Source organism: Eschrichtius robustus, chromosome 6 (genome assembly GCF_028021215.1).
Source record: "Eschrichtius robustus isolate mEscRob2 chromosome 6, mEscRob2.pri, whole genome shotgun sequence".
NCBI lineage: Eukaryota > Metazoa > Chordata > Mammalia > Artiodactyla > Eschrichtiidae > Eschrichtius > Eschrichtius robustus.
Window position 1 is genome coordinate 134,963,225 of NC_090829.1, and position 23,905 is coordinate 134,987,129.

The 23,905-nt window shown below is 46.6% G+C and overlaps 1 protein-coding gene across 5 annotated transcripts in view; it reads left to right on the forward strand.

The window, feature by feature from the left end:
* EVA1C (eva-1 homolog C) overlaps window positions 1–23,905 on the forward strand; it is an 83,690-nt gene that overhangs the window by 39,987 nt on the left and 19,798 nt on the right. For all 5 annotated transcript variants that reach the window (XR_011074338.1, XM_068546972.1, XM_068546974.1 and 2 more), the window contains exons 4-5: window positions 6,038–6,190; window positions 23,407–23,550. Coding sequence is in view for 4 of the 5 variants with exons in the window: in XM_068546972.1 (XP_068403073.1) it covers window positions 6,038–6,190; window positions 23,407–23,550 (297 nt within the window). In the remaining variant the exon portion in view is untranslated. The remainder of the gene's footprint in view (window positions 1–6,037; window positions 6,191–23,406; window positions 23,551–23,905) is intronic.

Here is a 23,905-nt window from a genome sequence, read left to right on the forward strand (position 1 = left end):
TTGACCTCGGCAGGAACTCAGGGAAGGCTTTCCCGGCAGATGGTGACGACCTTCTGGGGTGGAGTCAGGGCACAGGAAGCTGACTCATTGCAGAGGCCTGTGGCGGGGCTGGTACAGGGTGGTGCGGGGCCGGAAGGAGCAAAAGGAGCCCTAGGCAGAGAGCTGGAGCATGATGCAGGGCCCTGATGGCCAGGAAGGGGCTGGAGTCTTCCTGTAGGGCAGCGTTGAAGCAGGGAGGCTCCTCGGCTGGGGTGGCAGAGGCCCCTCTGGCTGCCCTGTGTGTAACGGATTTGAGGGGCAGAGCCCTTGCATCTTAGTTCGTGTGAATTGCTACAACAAAATGCCATAAATTAAGTGGCTTATAATCAACAGAAATTCATTTCTCTCAATTCTGGAGGCTGGGAAGGCCAGGATCAAGGTGCAGATTTGGTACCTGCTGAGGGCCTGCTTCCTCATAGGCAGCTGTCCTTTTTGCTCTAACCACATGGCGGAGGGGACTCTCTCTGGGGTCTCGTGTACCAGAGCATGGATCCCATTCATGGGGCCTGTGCACTCATGACCTCACCACCTCCCAAAAGCCCCACCTCCTGATACCATCACATGGGCATTAGGATTTCAGCATGTGAATTGTACGAGGACACAAACATTCAGACCAGAGCCCCTGGGCTTCGCTGGTGGTACAGTGGTTAAGAATCTGCCTGCCAATGCAGGGGACACGGGTTCGAGGCCTGGTCCGGGAAGATCCCACATGCCGCGGAGCTACTAAGCCCATGCGCCACAACTACTGAAGCCTGCGCTCTAGAGCCCGTGAGCCACAACTACTGAAGCCTGTGCTCTAGAGCCCGTGAGCCACAACTACTGAGTCCGCAAGCCACAACTACTGAGCCTGTGTGCCACAACTACTGAGCCCACGTGTCACAACTACTGAGCCCGCGAGCCACAACTACTGAGCCCGTGAACCTAGAACCCACCGCAATGAGAAGCCCGCGCACCACAACAAAGAGTAGCCCCTGCTCATCGCAACTAGAGAAAGCCTGCGCGCAGCAACGAAGACCCAACGCAGCCATAAATGAATGAATGAATGAATGAATGAAACCAGAGCCCCTCGTGTGACCTGGACATTGGTGACCTGAAGCACTGCCATTTAGGTGGCAGCACCTATTGCTGCTATGAAGTAGGGGTGGAAGTGAGGTCCCCACACCCTCCTGCCTCTTTTTCTGTAACCCTATCACCTCCTGAGGCTCTTCTCCACGGCCCCAGTTCCAGCCCCCGCCTAACACTCTGATGGTCCAAAGGCCCCACGGCTGCACCCAGGTATGCATGGAGCCAGCTGTTACCGTGAGAGCCAGTTATACCCATCTCTTCCCACCTGTGCCTCTGTGCAGTGAAATCTGCCCTGATGGAAGTACTTACACCAGGGAAATTGGCTAAGGCTACAAATCAGGGCTTGCTTGTATGTTTGTTTTTTGGAGAGTATTTTACCAACAACTCTCACTAGAATCTTCTTTTCCCCGATCGTGTGTCATGCTTCACTTCCTCCCTAAATATCATCCCTTCAGAGAATTTTGGTTTCAGTGAGTCTTTGAATTTAGGGTTCATGTTCCTGTCTGCTGTGGAGCTGCTGTGTGACCTTGGGCAGTGCAGGGAAACTTTCTGAGGCTTCCATAGCTCAATTATAAAATGAAGATACAGCACCATCTACCTAGGGCTGTTGTAAAGGCTAGAAATACAGTGCTGTATGTAAAATGCTTAGCACAGCACCTGTCATGGAGTTGAGCTCAGCGATTGGTAGCTATTATTCCAAGAGGCTGATTAAAGTAATTCTTGCTAAAGATGTGAATGACTGAAAGGCAGTGATATACCAATGGCTGGGGGTGCGGGGGGGGGGGGGTGCGGTCTGCCCTGAGTGCAGGCAATAGCAGGGTGCACTGTCTGCTGAGAATTTAAAAACACAATAAAAGAGACCAAGTATCTGTCTGCATGTTAACATTGCCATGCACTGGCAGTCGTAAATAATGTCAATAATAACATGTTCGCATCATGGCAGATGACCCCACATGCCCATCTTTGAAAGGCCACTGCTGATATGCAGATGTGTCTATGCATTGTTTTTTGTTTGTTTTTATACATTTATTTATTTATTTATTTATTTTTGGCTGCATTGGGTCTTCGTTGCTGTGCATGCGGGCTTTCTCTAGTTGCTGCAAGCAGGGGCTACTCTTCGTTGCGGTGCGCGGACTTCTCATTGCGGTGGCTTCTCTTGTTGCGGAGCACGGGCTCTAGAGCACAGGCTCAGTAGTTGTGGCACACGGGCTTAATTGTACCGCGGCATGTGGGATCTTCCCATATCAGGGCTCGAACCTGTGTCCCCTGCATTGGCAGGCGGATTCTTAACCACTGCGTTACCTGGGAAGTCCATATGCATTGTTAAAGAGGAATGCATCGCACACAAAGACCTCTAATTAGGAGAGAAAATTTGTTTCTGTTGTCCTTTAAGCAGAGTCATGGTTCTACCTCTACCCAGGCTTCTGGGTGAACCATCCAAACCCACAGAGATGTTGGCAACCCATTTCTGGAAGGCTGCCCACACTCTAACCCAGCTCTAACACAGATTCTAGTTCTCTGAGAAAAGCAGCAATTATGTTAATGGTCCCATTGTTTTTAGAACCCAGAAATGTCACTCTTAGGTGACAGTGAATTAGTACATTCCCAAGGAACCAAGGGACTCAACATCATACAGCGGTAACCTCCAAGCACATAATGTGACACTCCCAGGCCCCTCTATTCCAGGAGATGATTTGCCCATATTCTGGGGACAGAAATCACTGGAGGCCTTACATGGGAGTGTCATGTTACTCTGGGTGAGTTTGGCTGGTACCGAGGCTGGAACCTTTCATGAACGTGTCTTAATAAATCAGAGAGATGGGGGCTACTAAATGCATTTCATGACATGCCTTAAAAAAGCTCATCTAATTTTTAAAAATTCTGATAAAAAAAGAAAGAAACCATTCCTGTTAAAAAGTTTCCGGATTACAGAGATAAGGCTTGCTTTTCGTCCTGTTTTCTCCCTTCTCCCTTTTGGCAAGCTCTGCCAATGGAAGGCGGTTCACCAAAAATTCTTAGCATTTTTGGTATTCTTCTAGTTGGAAGGGTACTTGAGCTCTTTTGGTGTGTCTACTAGGCCCTCTGTTCTGCATCAAAGGCCGTTGCTCACGCTGGACCTTTGAAGTCAGGCAATATTTCGGGTGTTGGTGGGATTTAGTGTTTACTCATCAAAAGCACTGAAAAACTCATACCAGTGAGGATATGACTCACCGAAATCAAACCCTCCAATGTCAAGGTCAGACACAGTGTTCTTTTTATTTAGAAAAAGAAAACAAAACTTTTCTTGGCTCTAAGTTTAAACTGTTATATTAAGATTCCAGTGAGTGGGTAAAGGGCCTCCTAAACATTTGCTTCGTCATCACCTGACATTTCCTTCCTCTGATGGGTCCTCAACTATGTTCACATGCTAGAGAGGATGACGATTCTGTGAGCATCTGAAACCTGGCTTCTGCTGTGCACCTTTCATTCATGAATCTTCCCATCATCATGTTTTAAAGAACCATTGCCCAAGTTTTCCAGCACCAGAGCTGATGGTAATCTTGAGATCCTAAAATTTTTCCTTCAAGCGCTTCAAAAGTTTGGCCTCACTGCTACTTCTCTGTTTTCAGGAGAAAGGCATGGGAATTTACAAGTTACCGAAAGGTGGCATTTCTATTAGGACATTATTTTCTTTCATGTTTTAAGTTTGGGACTTAAGCATCAGCAATTCCAGGATGTGAAGGTCCCACCGGCCACCGTTGCCCTGATGTTTACTGCTCACGCCTTCTTCTTCTTCAGGGAATTTCAGATTGGTTTGATCACAACCCCGAGTGAGAAAAACAGTTTACGTTTTGGCCCTACATAACGCACAGTCGACTGAAAAAATCTTTTATAAACTAGTGTTTATCCTTACTTTGCGTGATGCACTTTGATGTTTTCTGAACTATTCTTTATTTTTTTAAATTTCTAATCACAACTCAGCAAATTAATTTCATGACTTATTAATGGGCCTCAAATGACAATTGGAAAACTTTGGTTTCAGGGAATCAGGCTGCACCTCCAATCCAGGAAAGAAAAGTGGAACAAAAACATGAATGGGAGAGAGAAGTGAAAGACAGGTTGCCTGTGAGGGTGATGGAGGGTGTGGGCTAGTTTTCCTTCCTCTTTCTCCCCATCCTAGGCAGCCCATGACACCCTGAGCAGCTCCTGGAATTTAGCTCTTGTTTGCTGTTGACACCAATGCTTGTCTGGCTGAAAGATGTGCCTCAAAGTAGAAAAAACTAGGACTGGGGTGATAGAGTGGGGCTAGCATTTTTTCATGATTTTTCTTATACAAACATTTGGGTGAGGGAGGGAGAGAACCACACATGCAAAGAAATAACCATGGTCCCCTTTATGTTTTGCTTTGCTTTTATTTTGCAAGGTGTAAAATAAGTGGGAGGCTAGGAAAGGACATTTATAACGTTTAAGAGACAAAAGTTCAAAAGTTAGCATCCAGAATCTATGAATCACTCCTACAAGTGATTTCTAAAAATCTGAAACACAACATGCAAAGGATGTGAAGAGGTAGCTCACGGAAGGGCTGTTTTGAGTAATAAATTCACGGATACATTTAAAGATCCTAGAACAAGGCCTAAGTTCAGAGAATGTGCTCAGTAAACATCAGCTATTGTTATTTTTAAAATATCTTTGTTGAGGTATAATTTACATAGCAAAACATTCACCCATTTTAACTGTACAATTCAATGATTTTTAGGAAATGTACTGAGTTGTGCGGCCGCAACAGTCCAGCAATAGAACATTTCCATCATCTGAAAATATTTCCTTGTGTCCATTTGCCATTGTCACTTCATGTCCCCAACTCTCAGCCTCAGAAGACCACTAACCTTCATTCTGTCTCTAGAGGTTTGCCTTTTCTGGATAGCTCACAGAAATAGAATCATACGTTAGTCTGTTGTGTCTGCAGTGTTAACTATTATTACTTTAAAAAATCAAATCATTATTAAACATTTTAATCAATTGAATGGTTTTTGGGGACACTCTTTTAAAAAAAAAACCAATGAACTATATTTTCTCCAGGGCGCATTTATAACGTCAACTCTGTATGACGTTGCAAAGGGAAATTTCACTGTGGTACACGGAATAAACAAATAAACTTTTCCTAAATTCTTTGGGAACAAACTATAAGCTGGAATCGTCCTCTCCTAGGACCCACGCCAGCCCAAGGGCCCGTTGTTCCTGGATCACCAGACTTGGGGCCAACTCTTCACACCTCTTCAAAGAGGGATTCTTTTTTTTTTTTAATATTCTTTTTCATATTCTTTTGCATTATGGTTTATTACGTGATATTGAATATAGTTCCCTGTGCTATACGGTAGGACCTTGTTGTTCCAAAGAGCGATCCTTCACAGACACTGTGCCTTGTTTTTATTCCTTTCCTAGACAAGGAAATAATTTACTTTCCTATCATTTCTCTTTCTCTTTGTAAATACACAAACGGAATACTAGAACGTTATGAAGTTGGGTGGTGAGGTTTAGCTGGACTCTCTCCTGAACTTAATCTTCCATCAGGTAATTCCTGGTCTTTACCTGTGTGAGTCCCAGTATGGCATTTGAGAAAAGGCTCCCTTCAATTAAGGAATGTGGGACCTCAAGCGGGGAGAGAGAGAAACTCCCTTTATGGCCTGTCACAGGGAGCACTGCTGTCTTCACCCTGGCATCTCTCCTCCTCCGTTTGGTCCTTAGTGTAATTCCTGGGTCTTTGCACTTGTTGACCCTCTTCCTGCAGAGGATTTTGCAGGGTCAGAGAGCCCATGGCAGGCAGGGCCATCCCGACCCTCCCCTTCCTGGGGTGCAGCCCCACGGGGGATGGGACCTGGCCGGGACGCGGGCAGTGCTTACTGATTCCTTCTGAGGAAGCTGATGGTGCCACCGATTTTTGTTTCTGCTTCAGATGAATTAAAAAACAAAACTGTGTGTGAAGACCACGAGCTGAAACTGCACTGCCACGAATCCAAGTTTCTCAACATCTACTCCGCGACCTATGGCAGGAAGACCCAGGAGAGGGACGTCTGCTCCTCGGAAGCCACGTGGCTCCCCCCCTTTGGTATGTGTCTTTATGTGGCTGTTCTCAGGGTGCTGTCGGAGGAGATTAGGGCTCCGGTCCCTAAGGAAGGAGGCCACGCGCTGGCTGGTACCAGGACTAGAGGGAAAGTCAAGGGCAGGGGGAAACCACCCCCCAGGGTCCTGTCTCCCTCTGCCCCACATTCTGGAATCCGTCTGTTGTTCAGTTAGTCTACACCGAGTATTTACTGAGCACCTGCTGTATGCAGGGCCTGTTCTAAGCATGGGGGAGTCATCAGTGACCAGCACAGAGTCTACCTGGAGCTGACCTTCCAGCAGTGGACGAGGAGGCCATGAGAAAGCAGATAATAAATGAGCTAATGTGTCGCACTTCAGGTGCACATAAGCATTAAAGGGAAAAGCACACGAGGAAGGGAGGGAGGGAAGGCCGCTGAGCACGCGGAGGGTGCTGCAGGGAGGCACAGCGTTGTGGAGTGATGGGTGTGCTGAGCAGAGACTCGGGGGGGAGAGCCTGCAGGTCCTGGGGGCGGCGTCCAGGTGGGGAGAAGAGCCCATGCTAAGGCCCTGAGGCTATGTTCAGGGTGGAGAAGAGCTCAGCGAGTCATTCTTAGAAGTCCACAGTTCGGAGCTAAGATGATGGCCTGACACACCTGAGAGCTCCACCCTTCAAAGTCGCCCTGTATTATTATTAGGGTTCTCCAGAGAAACGGAACCAGTAGGAGATAGATAGATGGATAGATAGATAGATAGATAGATGATAGGTAGATTGATAGATAGATAGATAATTGATAGATATAGATGATAGATAGAGAATTGATATATAGATCGATAGATGATAGATAGATAATTGATATATAGATAGATGATAGATAGATAGATAGATAGATAGATAGATAGATAGATAGATAGATAGACTGACTTTAAAGAATTGGCTCACACAATTGTGGTGGTTGGCAAGTTTGAAACCTGCAGGGCAGGCTGGCAGTCTGAAAACTCAGGTAAGAGTTGATGTTCAGTCTTGAGTTTGAATTCCGCAGGACAGCAGGCTGGAAACCCCGGCAGAAGTTCTATGTTGCGGCCTGGAGAAAAACTCCTCTTTCAGATGACCCCAGTCTTTGCTCTTAAGGCCTTCCGTGGATTGGCTGAGGTCCACCCACGTTATGGGGGGTGATCTGCGTCACTCAAAGTCTGCTGATTTACTGTTAGTCATACCTTTTTTTTAAAATTGAAGTATAGTTGATTTACAATGTTTCAGGTGTACAGCAAAGTGATTCAGTTATACATGTATATATGTGTGTGTGTGTGTGTGTGTGTGTATATATTCTTTTTCACATTCTTTCCCATTATAGGTTATTACAAGATATTGAATAGTTCCCTGTGCTATACAGTAGGTCCTTGATGTTTGCCTATTTTGTATATAGTAGTGTGTATCTGTTAATCCCAAGCTCCTAATTTATCCCTCCTCCCCTTTCCCCTTTAGTAACCATAAGTTTATTTTCTATGTCTAATGTTAGTCATATCTTAAAAATACCTTCAGAATGACATCTAGACTGGTGTCTGACCAAACCACGGGGCACTGTAGCCTAGCCAAAATGACACATGAAATTAACCATCACACGCCCCAATCTGCGGTGGTGAAACGGCCTCAGCTCCACCCGCCGTGTTACCAGAGAGAACAGACCAGTTGTGAAACGGCCCAAGAAGTTGCACTTTATTCATCAAACCTGAAATGAGGTCCTTAATATGTTAAATTGCTACAATTGATTCCTGGATCACATGTGAAATTAAACATTAATTTAAGAAAGAAGTTTATACATAACTAATATCTTGGATCTGAAAAAAAAAAAAAAAGAAGAAGAAGAACGTAAAGTGACCTAGCTACACAGGCACACTCTCAGGCAAGGCTGGAGAGAGAACCAAAAGGCAATTCACAAGGAACACGTGTCACATGTGTCTCCGAGGTCCCTCGCCCAGCGTTCAGGGAAGGAAGGCCCTTGCGTCGGGAAGGTAGAAGGTCGTCTGCAGGGCAGCCGAGGCACACAGCAGAAGCAGGCCAAAGTGGGCATCCGGCCGCTCTTAATCAGCTCCCGTCTTAACAGGCTTGCCTGCCACGTGGGCAGAGAGACCCTCGTGAGGGTGACTCCTGCTGTCTGTCCGTAGGGCCCGGTGCTCCAGCAAGTGACTTGTGAGTTTGGAAACTCCATTCTCCCTCCCATATAACATCTGCCCGTGTTCACAATGTCTCCACCCCCTTCTCCCTTGTTCCTGCTGCTGCGTTAGGTCAAAGGACCATTGCCTGGTCATCGCAGGAGTCCCCCTGTCCCTAGGCATGGCTTTCTCCCCTGGGTGGCCGGAGGTACCTTCTAAAAGGCACATCTGATCCCTGCCCTCCTGGTCATCCTGCAGGGGCTCCCTGTATTATCTGGTTTGCTTAGCTGGACAAGGCACCCTTGGTGATCCGACCTCTTTCGACAGAAAGGGATTCCACTTCTTAATATCAGTGTGGGACATCCCATTTCTCGGGCTCACTGAGTCTAGCTTAGCCATGTGTGTTTTGGGAGACAGCAGTAAGTAACATCTATTTTAAGAGTTCTTTTGAGCAGAACTTGGTCAGCCAGGTAGGTAGATCTGTGTGCAGGCTGAATGACTGACGTTCCGTGTGTCACTGCCTTAGGTTCCTGGGAGGTTGGATGGGAGTTGGGTTTAAAGGGAAAAGTCATCAGCCAAAGAAAACGTTAGCAGACCCCATGGTTAAAAGACAGGTTTCCATAGAGAGTTCAAGGAATCCTCAGGTCAGCCGTGAATAAGCCTTGTTGACTCAGGAAAGGTCTGTGAACGGGAGACTGTGGCCCTTGCTTGGCTGTTTAGTTTCAAAATCCTGAGCCCTGGCCAGTCACATGGCAAAAACAGCCTGTTCACCCTCTCCCCCTCCCCTCCCTCCCCTCACAGCCGCGTGCTTCTGCCCATGGCCCCTTGAGTACCCGAGAGGCCGAGGATCAAGCTCTTCACTGCATTCATGAACCACCACCCAAATGCCAGAGGTCCTCTGGCCCTAGGCTCTGCAGTGCAAAGGGGTCCAAGGGAAAGGGAAGGGGTCCTTGAGGGTCCCCCTTTATCTCACCATCTCGTGTGCCCTTCACCTCACCGTCTCGGGTCCCCGTTCATCTTGTCCCCCAGCCTTACGTGGAGGCCTCTGGTTTCACCTTTCGGGTTAGCACTTAAGGGCAGAACCGTGCATGTGTGCAGAAATATGAACCCCTGGCTGCCTGTGCTGATGAATTTTCTTGATCTAACTGAATGCTAAGAAATACTCCACTCCTAGGCCCAGGTAAACTGTACGTAAGGGTTTTAAACTGAATTTGGCATGTTCGCCCCACAAAAATCATCAGTTTTCCCTCTGGTATAAACACACTTTGATATCACCCACTTTAAAAAGCACCCTCTTTTGACCCACTGTCTCCCATCCACTGCGTCTGCAAGTCCTGTGGGCTCTCCCCGTACCCAGTATCCAGACTGTTTGCTCCCAGCCCACTCAGGGCTTCTCTCACCTGGACCATCTGGGCTGCCTCTTGACTGGTCTCCAGCCTCGCTTCTCGATTCCATACCCTCCCTTAGCCCCTTCTTCACTTAGCAGTCAGAGGGATTTTATTTAAATCAAATCAGATCACATCCCCCCACCCCACTTAAAGCCCTTCACTCTGTCTACTGTAGAATAAACCCAGTCTCCCAGCTGTGGTCCGCCTCTCTGCTCCTTCCTTCACTACCTCTGGAGCACTCCACACTCATTCATACCCCAGGGCCTTTGCACAAGCTCTTCCTTTGGCCTAGAATGATCTCACCCCACATCTTTGCATGGCCAGCTCCATCTCGTCATTCGGGAATCAACTCAGGTGTCATTTCAGAGAGGTTTTCCGAAGCAGCTTGCCAACACGGAACCTTGTCCCTGCCATCCCACTCGAGCTGTCCCCATTTGGTTGTCTTCATAACATGGAAATAGTCACTTATGTGCATATGGTCTCTCTCCCCTGGAGAAAGCCAGCACTGCAGAGGAGATGTGTCTTTTTTTTCCTGCGGAATTCCCAGCAAGCAGAGCAGAGCCTGTCACAGAGCAGGTGCCCATGTGAATCTCGAGCCCCGTGAATGAATCAGAGCCCCCCCCTTCCTAAGTGAGGCGCCCACACTGGCCTCTGGCAGGTGGATGGTTGCCGGCCTGGAATGTGGGCCTGGTGTTGTCACAGCTTCCAACCTCTCATGAGATGCTGGGAATCTGAATTTTTTTTTAATGTGAAATTTTCCAACTTTTAAAACACCGTGAGAGCCAAACAAAACATGCCTACAGGCCACATCCGGTCCATGGGCCGCCGGTGTGTGATCTCTGCTCTCAGTTCCAAGTTATTACTGCAGCTGGGCCTCAGCACTTTGAAGAAGGAGAAAGGGCTGTTTATTTTTAACCCCGGAACCTGGCGTGAGCTTGGGAGGATGGTTGCCTAAATGCCAAGTGGTCGGGTCTCACCTTGGGCCTCTGAAACGGGATGTGTGTGCTTTTACTCTTGCATATAAGCTAAAGTCTGGTGCAGCCCCACAAGCTCAGAGTCTGGGTACCGAGGGCAGCTCCCCATACTTGGTCAGAAAGCAGAGCGGAGCGGGGCTTTAGCACTCAGATACCCAGCAAGAGCATTTCCAGTTCTTTCTAAAAGATAATTGTTGTGATGATTGTTGTTCTGCACAAGCACCGTCATTGTATTGAACAGAAATAAGAAAAAGATTCAGTCACAGATTTTTCCCATCAAATGAAAAGATTTTTCTTTTCAGGATCTCTTCCAAGTCCTGGTGTATGATGAGCAGAAAACAACTTTTACATAATGGCAATTCTGAAGTAGATACATTTGAATTCTGCTTTGAAATTTAACTTTATATCATGTGTGGTTTTCCACCTGACCAACAAAATCCTGACAAAGTCAATCACTCTCTTGTTAAAGGGATACAGTATATACCTTACTTACCCATTCCTTGGTGGCTGTTTCATTGGTTTTTTTTTTAATTAATTAATTTATTTTCTGGCTGCATTGGGTCTTTGTTGCTACGTGAGGGCTTTCTCTAGTTGCGGCGAACAGGGGCTACTCTTCATTGGGGTGTGAGGGCTTCTCATTGCGGTGGCTTCTCTTGTTGCGGAGCACGGGCTCTAGAGCGCAGGCTCAGTAGTTGTGGCGCTCGGGCTTAGTTGCTCCACGGCATGTGGGATCTTCCCTGACCAGGGCTCGAACCCGTGTCCCCTGCATTGGCAGGCGGATTCTTAACCACTGCACCACCAGGGAAGTCCCTATTTCATTGTTTCTGATTTTTAAATATCATAAACAATGTGTAAGGAACCTGTGCTTGTAGCTTTTTCTTTCCTCTGGATTATTTCCTTGGGATAAATTCCCAGAAGTTTTATTCCAAAAGAGGGCATGGGCATGTTTACAGTTCTTCCCATGTACCACCAGAGGTCTTTCCAAAACCTTTTCGTACCAATTTATATGCATAAACAGCGACGTAGAACTGTGGGTTTCCCTGCAATTTTGGCAGCATTCTGTATGATTTTTCTTCATGTTTCCAAGTTAATAGGTATAAAATGGCCTTTCTGTATATTTTTTATTTGCTTTTCTTTGTTTATGAATGACCTTGAACCTTTCCCCTTGTTTTTGTGGTTATTGTATTTGTGCTTGCACACACTGTGTCTCTAGCCTTTGTCCTTTTGTTGTTGTTGTTGAGATCTTTATTTTTTCCATTAATTTTTATGAGCTCAGGACAGAATAAAGATATGAACCCTTTATACATTTTTTTCTGCTGGAAGTTTCCCATGCCACAGTATATTTTTTTCTGAACTTGTAGTCTGGGTTTGCTATATAGGGCTGGTTGCGTCTGTGTACTTCATACGTAGGATAAGTTCAAGGGGAATGGGTTGAGTGGTGGTGGAGAGGGGGACGCCCCTGGTGGGAGTCGGGCAGGTACACGTGGCCCCCAAGTCGTGGTGTGACACCATCATCCTCCCACAAGCATCCTCAGGGCTGCCCAAGGCCTGGCTGTCAGTACCTCCCATAGTGGGACCCAAGCTTCTACTGGACATTCCCAAGGATATGAGGGTACTCATGCTGTCCTCGGCAAGGCCTCCGGGTCTGGGCTGGGAGGAGGGCGGGCAGAGCCTCCATGTTCTATGGGTGATACTCTAAGCTGGTCCCATCTGGAATGTATCAGGGCAGGCGCAGCCATGGTGAGGCATTGGTCACACACCACACCCTGGCCTGGAACAGGGCTTCCCAGTCTTCCCACATCATCACACACAGAAAATTATATTTGTATGGCACAGAGGGGTAAAGGGAGGCACTGCCCATTCCCAAAATCAAGAGTCCAAGGGAAGCCTGGAGGCCTGAGGAGAAACATTCAGCGTACCTGTGTGCATTCACTGTTTGTTTTTTTTTTAATTAATTAATTTATTTATTTTTGGCTGCGTTGGGTCTTCGTTGCTACGTGCGGGCTTTCTCTAGTTGCGGCGAGCGAGGGCTACTCTTTGTTACAGTGCGCATGCTTCTCATTGCGGTGGCTTCTCTTGTTGTGGAGCACGGGCTCTAGGTGCACAGGCTTCAGTAGTTGTGGCTCGCGGGCTCTAGAGCACAGGCTCAGTAGTTGTGGCGCACGGGCTTAGTTGCTCCGCGGCACGTGGGATCTTCCCGGACCAGGGCTCGAATCTGTGTCCCCTGCATTGGCAGGCAGATTCTTAGCCGCTGAGCCACCAGGGAAGTCCCTGCATTCACTGTTGAAGTTGGGAAGCTCTGCCTTGAAGATGCACTTGGCTCAGGGTGCAAAGGTTACTAATGCTGGGCTTCTCTTCAAGGCCCTTAGACTTTAACCATGTCCTCAAGGTCCTCCGAACTATGCCCACTGCCCAGTCCCAAAGCTACTCCTATAGTTTTAGGATTTTCTTTCCCCAGCAACCCACTTCCAAGTATCTAAATGTGTATTTGTTTTTTTTTTAATTTATTTAAATTGAGGTATAGTTGATTTACAATGTTGTGCCAGTCTCTGCTGTACAGCAAAGTGACTCAGTTATACACATGTAGACATTCTTTTTTATATTCTTTTCCATTATGGTTTATCACAGGATGTTGAATATACTTTTGTGTACCGTACAGTAGGACGTTGTTGTTTACCCATTCTAAATGTAATAGTTTACATCTACTATATTTGTTTTCTATTGCAGAGTAATGAAATATTCCCAAATTTAATGGCTTAAAGCAAAAATGAACATTTATTACCACACAGTTTCTGTGGGACAGGGATTCTGGGGTACCCTAGTAGGGAAGTTCTTGCTTAGGGCCTCCTGGTGTCTCATGGCTGCAGCCGACATGTTGGCTTGGGCTGCAGTCACCTGAGGGCTGGACTTCCAAGGTGACTCGCTCATATGGCGGGCAAGTTGGTGCAGGTTGTTGGTGGGAGACCTTGGTTCTCCCCACATAGGTCTCTTGAGTGTCCTTGAGACATGGCAGCTGGCTTTTCCCAGAGCCCAAGATGCAGAAGAGCAAATGGAAGCCACACACCGTCACCTCCACCCAACTCTATGGGTCACACAGACTAGCTGATTCTTTGAGGGAGGAGGCTACACAAGGGTGTGAACTCCAGGAGGTGGAGACCATTGGGGGCCATCTTGAAGGCTGTTATGGGCTGAACTGTGTCCTCGTAAAATTCCTGTGTTGACGTCCTAACCTCCAGTACCTCAGAGTTGTGACTGTCTGGGAAGATGGGGCCTTTAAAGAGGTGACTAAGTTAAACCGAGGTCATATGGGAGGGCCTTAATCCAACATGACTGCGTATAAGAAGGGGAAGTCAGGACACGGACACACACAGAGGGAAGACCATGTGAGGACGCAGGGAGAGGTCAGCCATTTGCAAGCTAAGGAGAGAAACCTCAGAAGGAGGCAACCGTCCTGACATCTTGGACTTCCGGCCTCCAGAACCAAGAGGAAACAAAGTTCTGTTGTTTAAGCCACCCAGTTTGTGGTACTCACTACCACAGCCCTATAAACTACTACAGAGGCTGACCATCACAGCTGTCAAGCAAAAAAAAAAACAGAGCAGCAGGGCTGATGGCCATGCCAGCTGTCAAAAAGTGACATTTTACTGTCACACAGGCTCAAACACAGATAGATCTGGTGTCTCTTCTTGAGGGTGGTGACCCAAAAGACATTTCTGAAAGATCTTAAAGCAAGTCAGATCCCTCAGAACTTACGGCTCCTCTTGGGTCTTCCCTGGAGGTCCAGTGGTTAAGACTCCCCGTGCTTCCAATGCAGGGGGCGTGGGTTCAACCCCTGGTCGGAGAACTAAGATCCCACATGCCGCGCGGCATGGCCAACAAATTTGGAAAAAAACTTACAGCTCCTCTAGTGGAAGAGAAACTGAAAGAAAGGTATGGAAGTGATTGATCAGCGTTGGTTCCAGAGAAACACCAGTGAAGCAGTATCCTAACACAGAAAGGACTGAACCTTCCCACAGACCCGGGCATGAACTTAGGAAAGCAGGCCTCCAGAAAGCTGTCTTGGCTGGGCCTCCACTATGGGACGTCATTTCCTGTTGCAGCTACATTTTCTGGGTGGGCTCCAGGGATTCTATTTCCCTAAGAAGAGAATGAGAAAAACGACACAATGGACGTCAAAGGCTGGGCTAAGGCCACCCCAAGGCCAAGTGTGGGCAGGCCTGGACTTTTCAGCCAAAGATCAAGGTGCCAGGGGTTCCCACTACCAAGAAAGTCTCTTAAGAGCAACCAGCCTAATTATCTGAATAAACACAGGTTGTAAAGAGTGATTAACTTCAGTTTCAGTGTTAAACAGTAGCCCCCCCCCCCACAAAAAAAGTTGAATATCTTGTTATCACGTGTATTGGGGTGGAGGGTAGTTTGCCAGGCAGAGAGGTACAAACAGAATCAGCCTGGGAGGGAAATAACCACTTAAAAAAAAGAATCCTGCCAATGGTTCAGAGCTCAGTATCAACAAGGAAATGGTCAGACCTGAATCGGACCTGAATTACCTTGGGCCTCCTCCTAAAAACACACTGTGGGTTCTTTCCTTCTCACCAAGATAAATTCTTTCACTCCCAGGGTAGCTATGAGTGTAGAAACATGCCTCTGTAAATCACGCTGGTCACAAGACCTCCTGGGTCCAAGAGGATTGTAGTCTTATAAATGGGAGTCTCTTCCCCCCGCCCTTCCTCTGTTAGCTTTAAAGAATATGGTCAGGCACATGTCCTAAGAAAATATAAAGTTTCCAGGGCTCTCATACAATTCTGGCAAGAGCATGAATTGGTACAACTCTTCTGGATAACGGTTTGGCGGTGTGTATCAAAAACTTTAACATTTTGAATGCCCTTTGACAAAGCAGTCTACTTCCAAGAATTGGAAACTATCATGCCTGTGTGCAAATATTTATCTCTAAGGATGTTTCACACAGAATTCTTTATAGCATTAAACAATGGAAATCATCAGAATGTCCACCAATAGGGTATTGTAAATAGAGCTGATACATCCATAAAGTGAGAATCTCTACAGCTCTTTAAAATGATGCTTATGTTAACATTTTCACAAATATATTAATAAGTGAGAAAAAATAGCATACAGAGTAATATGTACATGATCCCATTGAGGGGGAAGGACATTTAAACATAGAAAAGTGACTAGAAAAATGTTCTTTAAAGGTTAACCATTTTTTTCTTATTAGTGGGATTTACTGAGGATTTTTATTTTCCTGGTTTAGGCATATTTGTGATTTTCAAGTTTTCAACTACAAACATGTTTTTATTTTGAAACAGAAAAAAATAATAGTTTACAGAAAAAAACAATAATAGTTATTATAGGACTTCTAAGAATAACTTCATAATTCATACTGTTACTTCTTCCCAATGTAGGTGGCTTATACAGAAATCATACAGCGCATTCTCAAATCTCTTGAGATTTAAGGTTTTTTTTTTTTTTCAACCGATAAATGTGCTCAGAGAAGAACCCCAAATAATAATGAGGCTCCTAAAGGCAGCAAGAATATTCACAGTCAACCCTGTGTATCCACAAAGCAATGAAAAATAATAACAAAAATAAACTGCGGGGGACTGGGGAGAGATAAATTAAGAGTTTGGGATTAACAGATACACACTACTATATATAAAGTAAGTAAACAACAAGGACCTACTGTATAGCACAGGGAACTATACTCTATATCTTGTATTATAATAACCGATAATGGAAAAGAATCTGAAAAAGAATATATATGTATATATGTATAACTGAATCATTTTGCTGTGCACTTGAAACTAACACAACATTGTAAATTAATCATACTTCAATAAAAAACTTTTTAAATAAACTGGAAGAAAATTCAAAGGATACATCTTTACTCCTAGGTAAACTTTTCATGGCTTCTGGGGCAAACTGAGTTATATAAAAGAATAGTTTATCATTACATTTGCAGAAAAATTTACATTTCTGAAAAAAATCGCCCCAGAGACCCTCGTATTCAAAAGCTGTCTTCTATCCAGACATGAATTTTGTTTTTCTTTTTAAGAAAGTTCATTTTGTACGCTTTCATTTCAAAGCAATGTAAACTCAAAAACTTGGAAAGTATCTTAAAATCGATAGGGGAATAAAAAAAAAACTTTCCCATCAGCCAAAAACATCCCCTGTTACCATCTTGGTGATTCTCCTTACAATGTTTTTAAATTTTTGCTTATTTGCAGGTTAAACTTTAATATTTAGGCCTGATTGTACCATATGCTTGTTTTCACTTAACAGGACCAAAGAAGGCATATAATTTAGACTATAAATTAAGTCCCAAAGGCCTTTTGCAGAAGTACCATTTTCCCATCTAACATAAGCGGCGTGATGTCAGTGATGGTAACTGACATACATTGTGTGCTGGCATTGGACCCTCTAAACGTAGCATTTGTGGAATGGTCACGCCAACCAGTAAGTCAGCCCCGTATCTTCACTGTCCAGCTGAGGAAACAGGACTAGCAAGGGGGCTGAGGTACCCACTGCCCCATCCTCCTCCTCGCAGCTGCCACAGAGAGAGGGTCTTCTGGACTCTTAACCACAGGAGGTATTCCATGCAACCTTAGAGACAGCTGGCGAGGACAGCTCACGTTTATGTGGGCTTTGACTTCTGCAGTTGCTTCATACAAACCTCACAGAGAGACAGTGAAAAAGATGTTCCTCGTGCTACGCAGGAGGGACACAGAGTCTCAGTGAGTTAAGCAGATGCCAGGTGCTGGGCAGACAGCAGAGAAACTGCCGTGCCCTCCAGGAGCTCTCATCCAGTGAGAGATCCAGGCACAAAAGCAGCTGACCTAACACAACACAACACACCGTAAGCAACACGACTGCCCACCGCAGACCCCAGCTCCGTGCAGCAGCCCTCTCCCTGGGGCATCCCCCTCTGTGCTCTGGACGCCATCTCCCTTGCCCCTTAGGCTTGGGGTGGTAGCATCTCACTGCTGTTCCTTGCCCCAGGGTGCTGCACCATCCTTCGAGGTGTTCACATCCCATTCACATCACACCTCTGTAAAGTCTCTGTATCAAGCTTGCTTTACGTTGTCCGATTTGAGCGCTGGGTGGCCTGCCGGAACCCTGATGATACCCACTGCTCACGTTACTATTCTTTACTCTTCACGAAGACGTACTTGATGCTCAGGCACTTAAAACATTTCATTCCATCTTCATTGGCTGCTTGACTTGCTCTGTTTACTTTTCTTTCATTCATAAGAACGCACCAAATTAGGTCCAGCGAGATGCCTCCTTTAGACTGGAGCGTTCAGAAGCAGTCAGAAAAAAGATGGATCTATTCCAAGGCAGAGCGAGTTGCAGAGAAGAACTGACCCAGGGACCAACAGGAGGATGACAGCTTCCTGAAGCCCCTCCAGGCAGCTTTTCTCAGCACAGATTTGAACTCACGGATCACACCCCGCCCTGCCCCCCCACACACACACGTACCAAACACATTCTAAAGCCAGATAGATGGGATGTTTGCATTCCCCGGTGTCCATGCCAGTCCACTAATTCATTCATTAAATATATCGTTGTTGGGTGCCTGCTGTGTGCCCGACACTCCAGTGATCGGGCATCATGGAATTGGACTTAGCAAAATAAATCAGAACCTTCATGAATATATTCAGATCAAGTGCTTTTATAATAATGTTCCTCACCATTTGTTGAGATATACATATTACATACATTTAGATATATCACAAAAATATATACATATATATTCACACATACACACATACATATATACATATATGTTTATAGGGTCCATATATTTTTATATGTGTGAATATATAATACACACATATTACATAAACAAGTATACTTTATATATTTTATATATGTGTGTGTGCATATATATGTGTGTGTGTGTGTGTGTATTTATTTAATTGTCCTTTCCTCAAGATCATTGTCTTTCCAGCTTCGTGGTGTTTACCACAGATCCTTCCTTTCTTTTTTTTTCTTCCTTTTTTTTGGTTTAGCCATACCGTGCTGCTTATGGGATCTTAGTTCCCCAATCAGGGATTGAACCCACGCCCTCAACAGTGAAAGCTCAGAGTCCTAACCACGGGACCTCCAGGGAATTTCCAAACAGATCCTCCCTTTCAACTGGACTCTTTCACAGATCTCTAGTTAACATAAGAGATGGAGGTGGAGCTTCCCTGAGATGTGAGCTTTCCCACCTTTCTCTAGGTGCGTGTCCCGGTGGTACCTCCGGCCGGTTGTGGATAGAGGCACACGCGGTGGGTGGCGAAGAGTCAGGGCGATGCCCAGCAGGCCTGATGGAGGGGAAATGAGGACCTAAGATGCCTTCACGGAAGACAGTTCGGGGCCAAAACCATAGACCGATGAGTCTCCGAGAGAAAAGGGTCAGAAAAAGAGAAGCGAGCGCCTCTAGTAAGAGACAAATTCACGGCCCAGATGACCTGAAAGGCCGACACCTGGAGACAAGGGCTAAACACGTGAGTCAAATGGGCTAGCAGAGCATCTGACCCAAACAGCTGTCAAATAAGTAAATGCTAGTTCCTCTTCTGAGAGCACTGACACTCGAACTGTGTTCCAGAGAACCCCGGATTCTGAGGAGGCACCCCAGGGACGAGCAGCTAGAGAAAGGTGGGAAAGCTCACACCTCATCTTTGCATATCTACACGTATAAAAATATACGAAGCGTATATATATGGGCCATATAAACATATATGTATATATGTATGTGTATATATATATGTACATATGTGTGAATATATGTATGTATTGGGTTGGCCAGAAATTTCATTTGCTTCCAAAAATTTCATTCGGTTTTAAGTAGCAATAAGAGATACATTTTTCATTTTCACCAAGAACTTTATTGAACAACATATTCACTGACTGAACGGACTTTTTGGCCAACCCAATATATGGTTTCTCTTGCTTCTGGTTCCATCTGAGTCCTTCTTGCACCCCGTTTCCACTGGCCTTTGTGCACCCCTGTACCCCACTGCTGACTGACCCCTTCCCTTCTCTTCCTGAGTAATCTATTTCAAGACTTTCTTCCTCTGAGCACCTGGTGGTGAGGACATCAGAAGCAGGTCTCCAGAGCCCAGGGGGAGTTTCAGAAGGGATGGAGGTTGTAACCTTACCTTTGTTCTTTTGTTCTGTAATTCTTTGAGCATCAGGCCCCGTGGAAGGTGCCGGGAGCAGGAGGTGCCCATCTAGTCTGGAGACAGACTAAGGAGCAAATAAGTAGAGCTGTGTGATGAGAGCTATACAAGGAGAAGTAGAAGCAGAGAGAAGGAAACTGCTAACTGCAGCCTGAGAGGTGGGAGCCATGGCGAAGTGACCGCTGAGCAGACACAGGGGACGGGTATTGCGAGCAGGCAAGAGAGCATATGCAAAGGTACAGAGACAAGGGGGATCACAGCCTGGCCTTCTGGAGAGGCAGGGTGCTCTGCAGGCTGGGGATAGAGGCTGCTGCGGGAGAATGGCCGCCAAGGAAGCTAAACGAGGGGAGAGGAGGTGAGTCACGCTGGGTTCTGTACGCGTTTCTAAGGAGTTGGACTTGATCTCTTGGTCGGGCGGGTGGGGACCAGATCTTAAGCAGGAGAGTGATAGGATTGGAAAGAACATTCTGAGGGCAAAGAAAGAAGCATGTGAAGTGGAAGACAATGAGGGAGGGAGAGCAGTTAAAAGATTTCCTGCAGAAGTGACAGGGTCGAAGCTGAAGCTGCGGCTGGGAACTGAGGAGGGATGATTCTAGGACCGAGAGTCAGACCCGGAGGAGGGAGCCGGGGCTTCTGGCTGGGCTGCCTAGAGGATGTCGCAGCGTGACTGAGAGCAGGATGTGGGAGAAAAGCAAGCTCAGGCTGGGTCGCTTGGGTGTTGGTGGGGGAGGGGGACATGATGAATGTCACGTGAGGAGCGAGAGGTTCCTGAGGGAACAGTGAAGGCAGTCCATTATGGGAGCTGGAGGCGGTCGGGTCCTCAGTTTTCCGATGGTCCAGGTGGACGTGGGCCCAGATGGCGTGTGCAGGTGCAAGAAGAGAGCCCAGGCTGAGGAGGGGCCTCCTGTGGGGCGAGCAGGCCTGCAGGGGGCTCTGGGATGGAACAGTCAGACAGATGGGGGTGAAGGGCACCAGGCAGCCAAGGTCAGGGAGGAACCGTCCAGCAAGAGTGTTCAGGCACCCAGAGTTCCGGAGATGGGCAAGGATTAGGACCCGCCACATCTCTCTGCTAGGACAGTAGTAGGTCCCTGTGATCTGAGGGAAGGGACCCTTGTCAGGGTGTGTGGAGGGCAGAGGCACTTTGAGGAATGGCTGGGACATGGGTGGAGGGAGACACAGCGGAGGTGGGGGGCATGGAGGACCTTTCCAGAATCCCGACTGTGAAGGAAAGCGATAAGGCTGGAGAGAGGTTCTGGGATTGGACTGCAGGGGTTTTGTTTTTACAGGGCAGAGGAGTTTGTCATCTGTAAGACATGAACAGACAGCACAAGAAAAGTCCTGTGAGGGGACTTCCCTGGCGCTCCAGTGGTTAGGACTCCACGCTTTCACTGCCATGGCCCGGGTTCAGTCCCTGGTCGGGGAACTAAGATCCCGCAAGCTACGTGGTGTAGCCAAAAAAAGAAAAGTCCTGTGACTGGGGGTCCCGTCGCTGGGCCCCTGTGCTCTCCCTGAGACCAGCTTCATAACATCAGCCCTCGGGCTCTGCGGGCATGCACATCCCACGGGCATCTCAGGATCTGAAAACTTTCTTGAATGGTCCTTCCCCTCTGAAATGCAGAATAGTTTTTTATTTTGTTTTGTTTTATTTTAATGAATCTACCATCTCGTCCTCCAAACTGCCTACTCCTGCTGGTCTCCCCTGTCCATGGCAATGGCACCGCCATCTCCTCTGTCCCCAGGCTGAAGGTCTGACTCATCCTCAGTGAGGCCCTCACCCCCCCTCCACTGGAGGCCTGAAGAGTAGAGCTCAGAGGTTAAAAGGTTAAACCTGCGGACTTGGGGGCCTTTCCCCGGCGTTCACGTCCAGACCCTGCTGTCCTCATTCTTTAGCTGTGTGAGGTGCCGTAACCTCTCACACATCTGTGTCCCCATTCACAAAATTGATATTTTATATATATATATACACACCCACACTCTCTCTCTCTCTCTATATATATATATCTATAAACATATATGTAATATAAACAACCTATTAGATATTAACTAACCTATTATAGATTATATAAGCAACTTATGATACATAATAATATATCATATCCTATATATAGTCTCTCTAAAACATAAGATATTATAATAACCTATCTCATGGGGTTGTTGAAACATTGTATCAGTTCACATACCAGCGCTGAGAGCAGAGCCTGGCAGAATGTTAGCTGTTATAGTGAGCTGCACTTTGCAAGGTCTCTAGAATTCTCTTGTCCATTCCCTTCTCTTCAAGCCCTTAACTCCTCCCAACGTGTGTTATTAAAATTGCTTCCAAACTCGTCTCCCTGCCTTTGGCTCCTTTTCTCTCCCAGGGCATCCCATACACTGTCCCCCAAGGAAGTAGCATCAGGGCATTTTTTAGGCTCCCTGTGGCTTGCAGAATAAAGTTCAAAGTCTTTAGCTCAGCGTTCAGAAGCAGCTTGGTCCTGCTGCATTTTGCTTTTCCGGCTCATCTACTGCATCTGCCTTGCCCACGCCTGCTATTCCAGCTCACGCTCAGCCCCTAAGACTCCCACTAAGTGCTTCTGGCCCACTTGCCTTGGTGTTTCTACCTTTCTCTCTTTGCCTGCCTCTGTCCAATTCATGCTCCTTCTCCCAGGACCAAGCCCCTCTCCTCCATAAAGCCTGTCTTGACCACTCCGGTCCCCAGCAATCTCTCCTGCCTCCGACCCCATCACCTCTTGTCTGGACCAATCACTGCTGACGCTCACTCCGTGTTTCACTTTATTAGCCGTCAGGTTAATGTGGGTTTTGTCTCTCCAGCCCCATCCGACATCCTGCGAATGCAAGGTAGGCTTCTTCTGACTTGTTTTTCAGACGGTACCTAGCCCAGTGCCTTGTCCTCCGTACGTGTTCAATTAATATTTACTAATTGCGATGGCATCGTGCCAGGGTGCTGAAAACCATGTCCTTATGTTTATTCATCCATCTGTCCTTTTGTTCATTCATTCATTCGTTATTATTGGATTTCCACAGTGGACCAGGCTGTGGGAATTAGATAAGGAACAAAATAGAAAGAGTCCCTGTCCTCATGGAGCTTATGTTCACACAGGGGAGAAGGATTCTCAAAATTAACCAATAACTAAAATATTTCAGAGAGGTAACGCTCATAAAAGAAATACGAATCTTTATTCAACGTGCTACATGTTTTGCCTCTTCTGTATGCAGGGCCCGTTACCTGACTGGGGGGACAGGGGCAGTGCCCAGTGCAAGATGCAAATACAGGGCCCCTTGTTCAAAAATACGTGAGGATTTCCGGCCAGTGACAGCAGAGCATTAGAGCAGTCTGATTAAAGTAAGCCCTTCCAGGCCTGCCTGTGTAGTACTGATACTTAGCCCATGCGGGGTGCTTTGATGAGACAGAAAATAATCAGAGAAACAATCTGCATGAGATGTGAAATCCAGCTCAGTATACTTATTTACAGAAAATAACAGAAGCTACATGGTGGCCATACATGGAACCCAACGAACATGAAGTTCTTGATGTTTTTTGCCTCTCAGATTGCTTGTCTTACTCGGCTTTGCAAGTATTATCCAGGAGGTGTTATGGGAAGCAGAGATGCAAAATCCTCGTCAACAGTCACCATTTCGGGAGCCCCTGTCTTCCAGGAGTGAAGAAATACCTCACGGTCGCCTACGCATGTGGTAAGAACCCACCCTCCACAAGCTGCTTGGAGACCCTGCCTCTTGCGGAGGTGGTGAGCATGTGAACGGAAGGAGTTTTCCAGCAACAAACCATTGCATTCACTCTACCCTGAAACTGTGTTGTCATCCCAGATATTCTCGAGCCTTTTCTCCTATCCCTTATCCTTGTTTATGACATTCGCCTCAGATAAGCGATCGAATTGTCTCTGGTCCACATTTGTTTTAAAAGTGCTTTTAGCAATCAGATTGGCAGCAAGTGGGGTGGGCAGGAAAAGAACAAGGAAATGGGATAAATGGATGTCACTGAGAAGAATGATTTTAATCTAGGTTCTTAGGAGGCTCTGAAATGTATGGG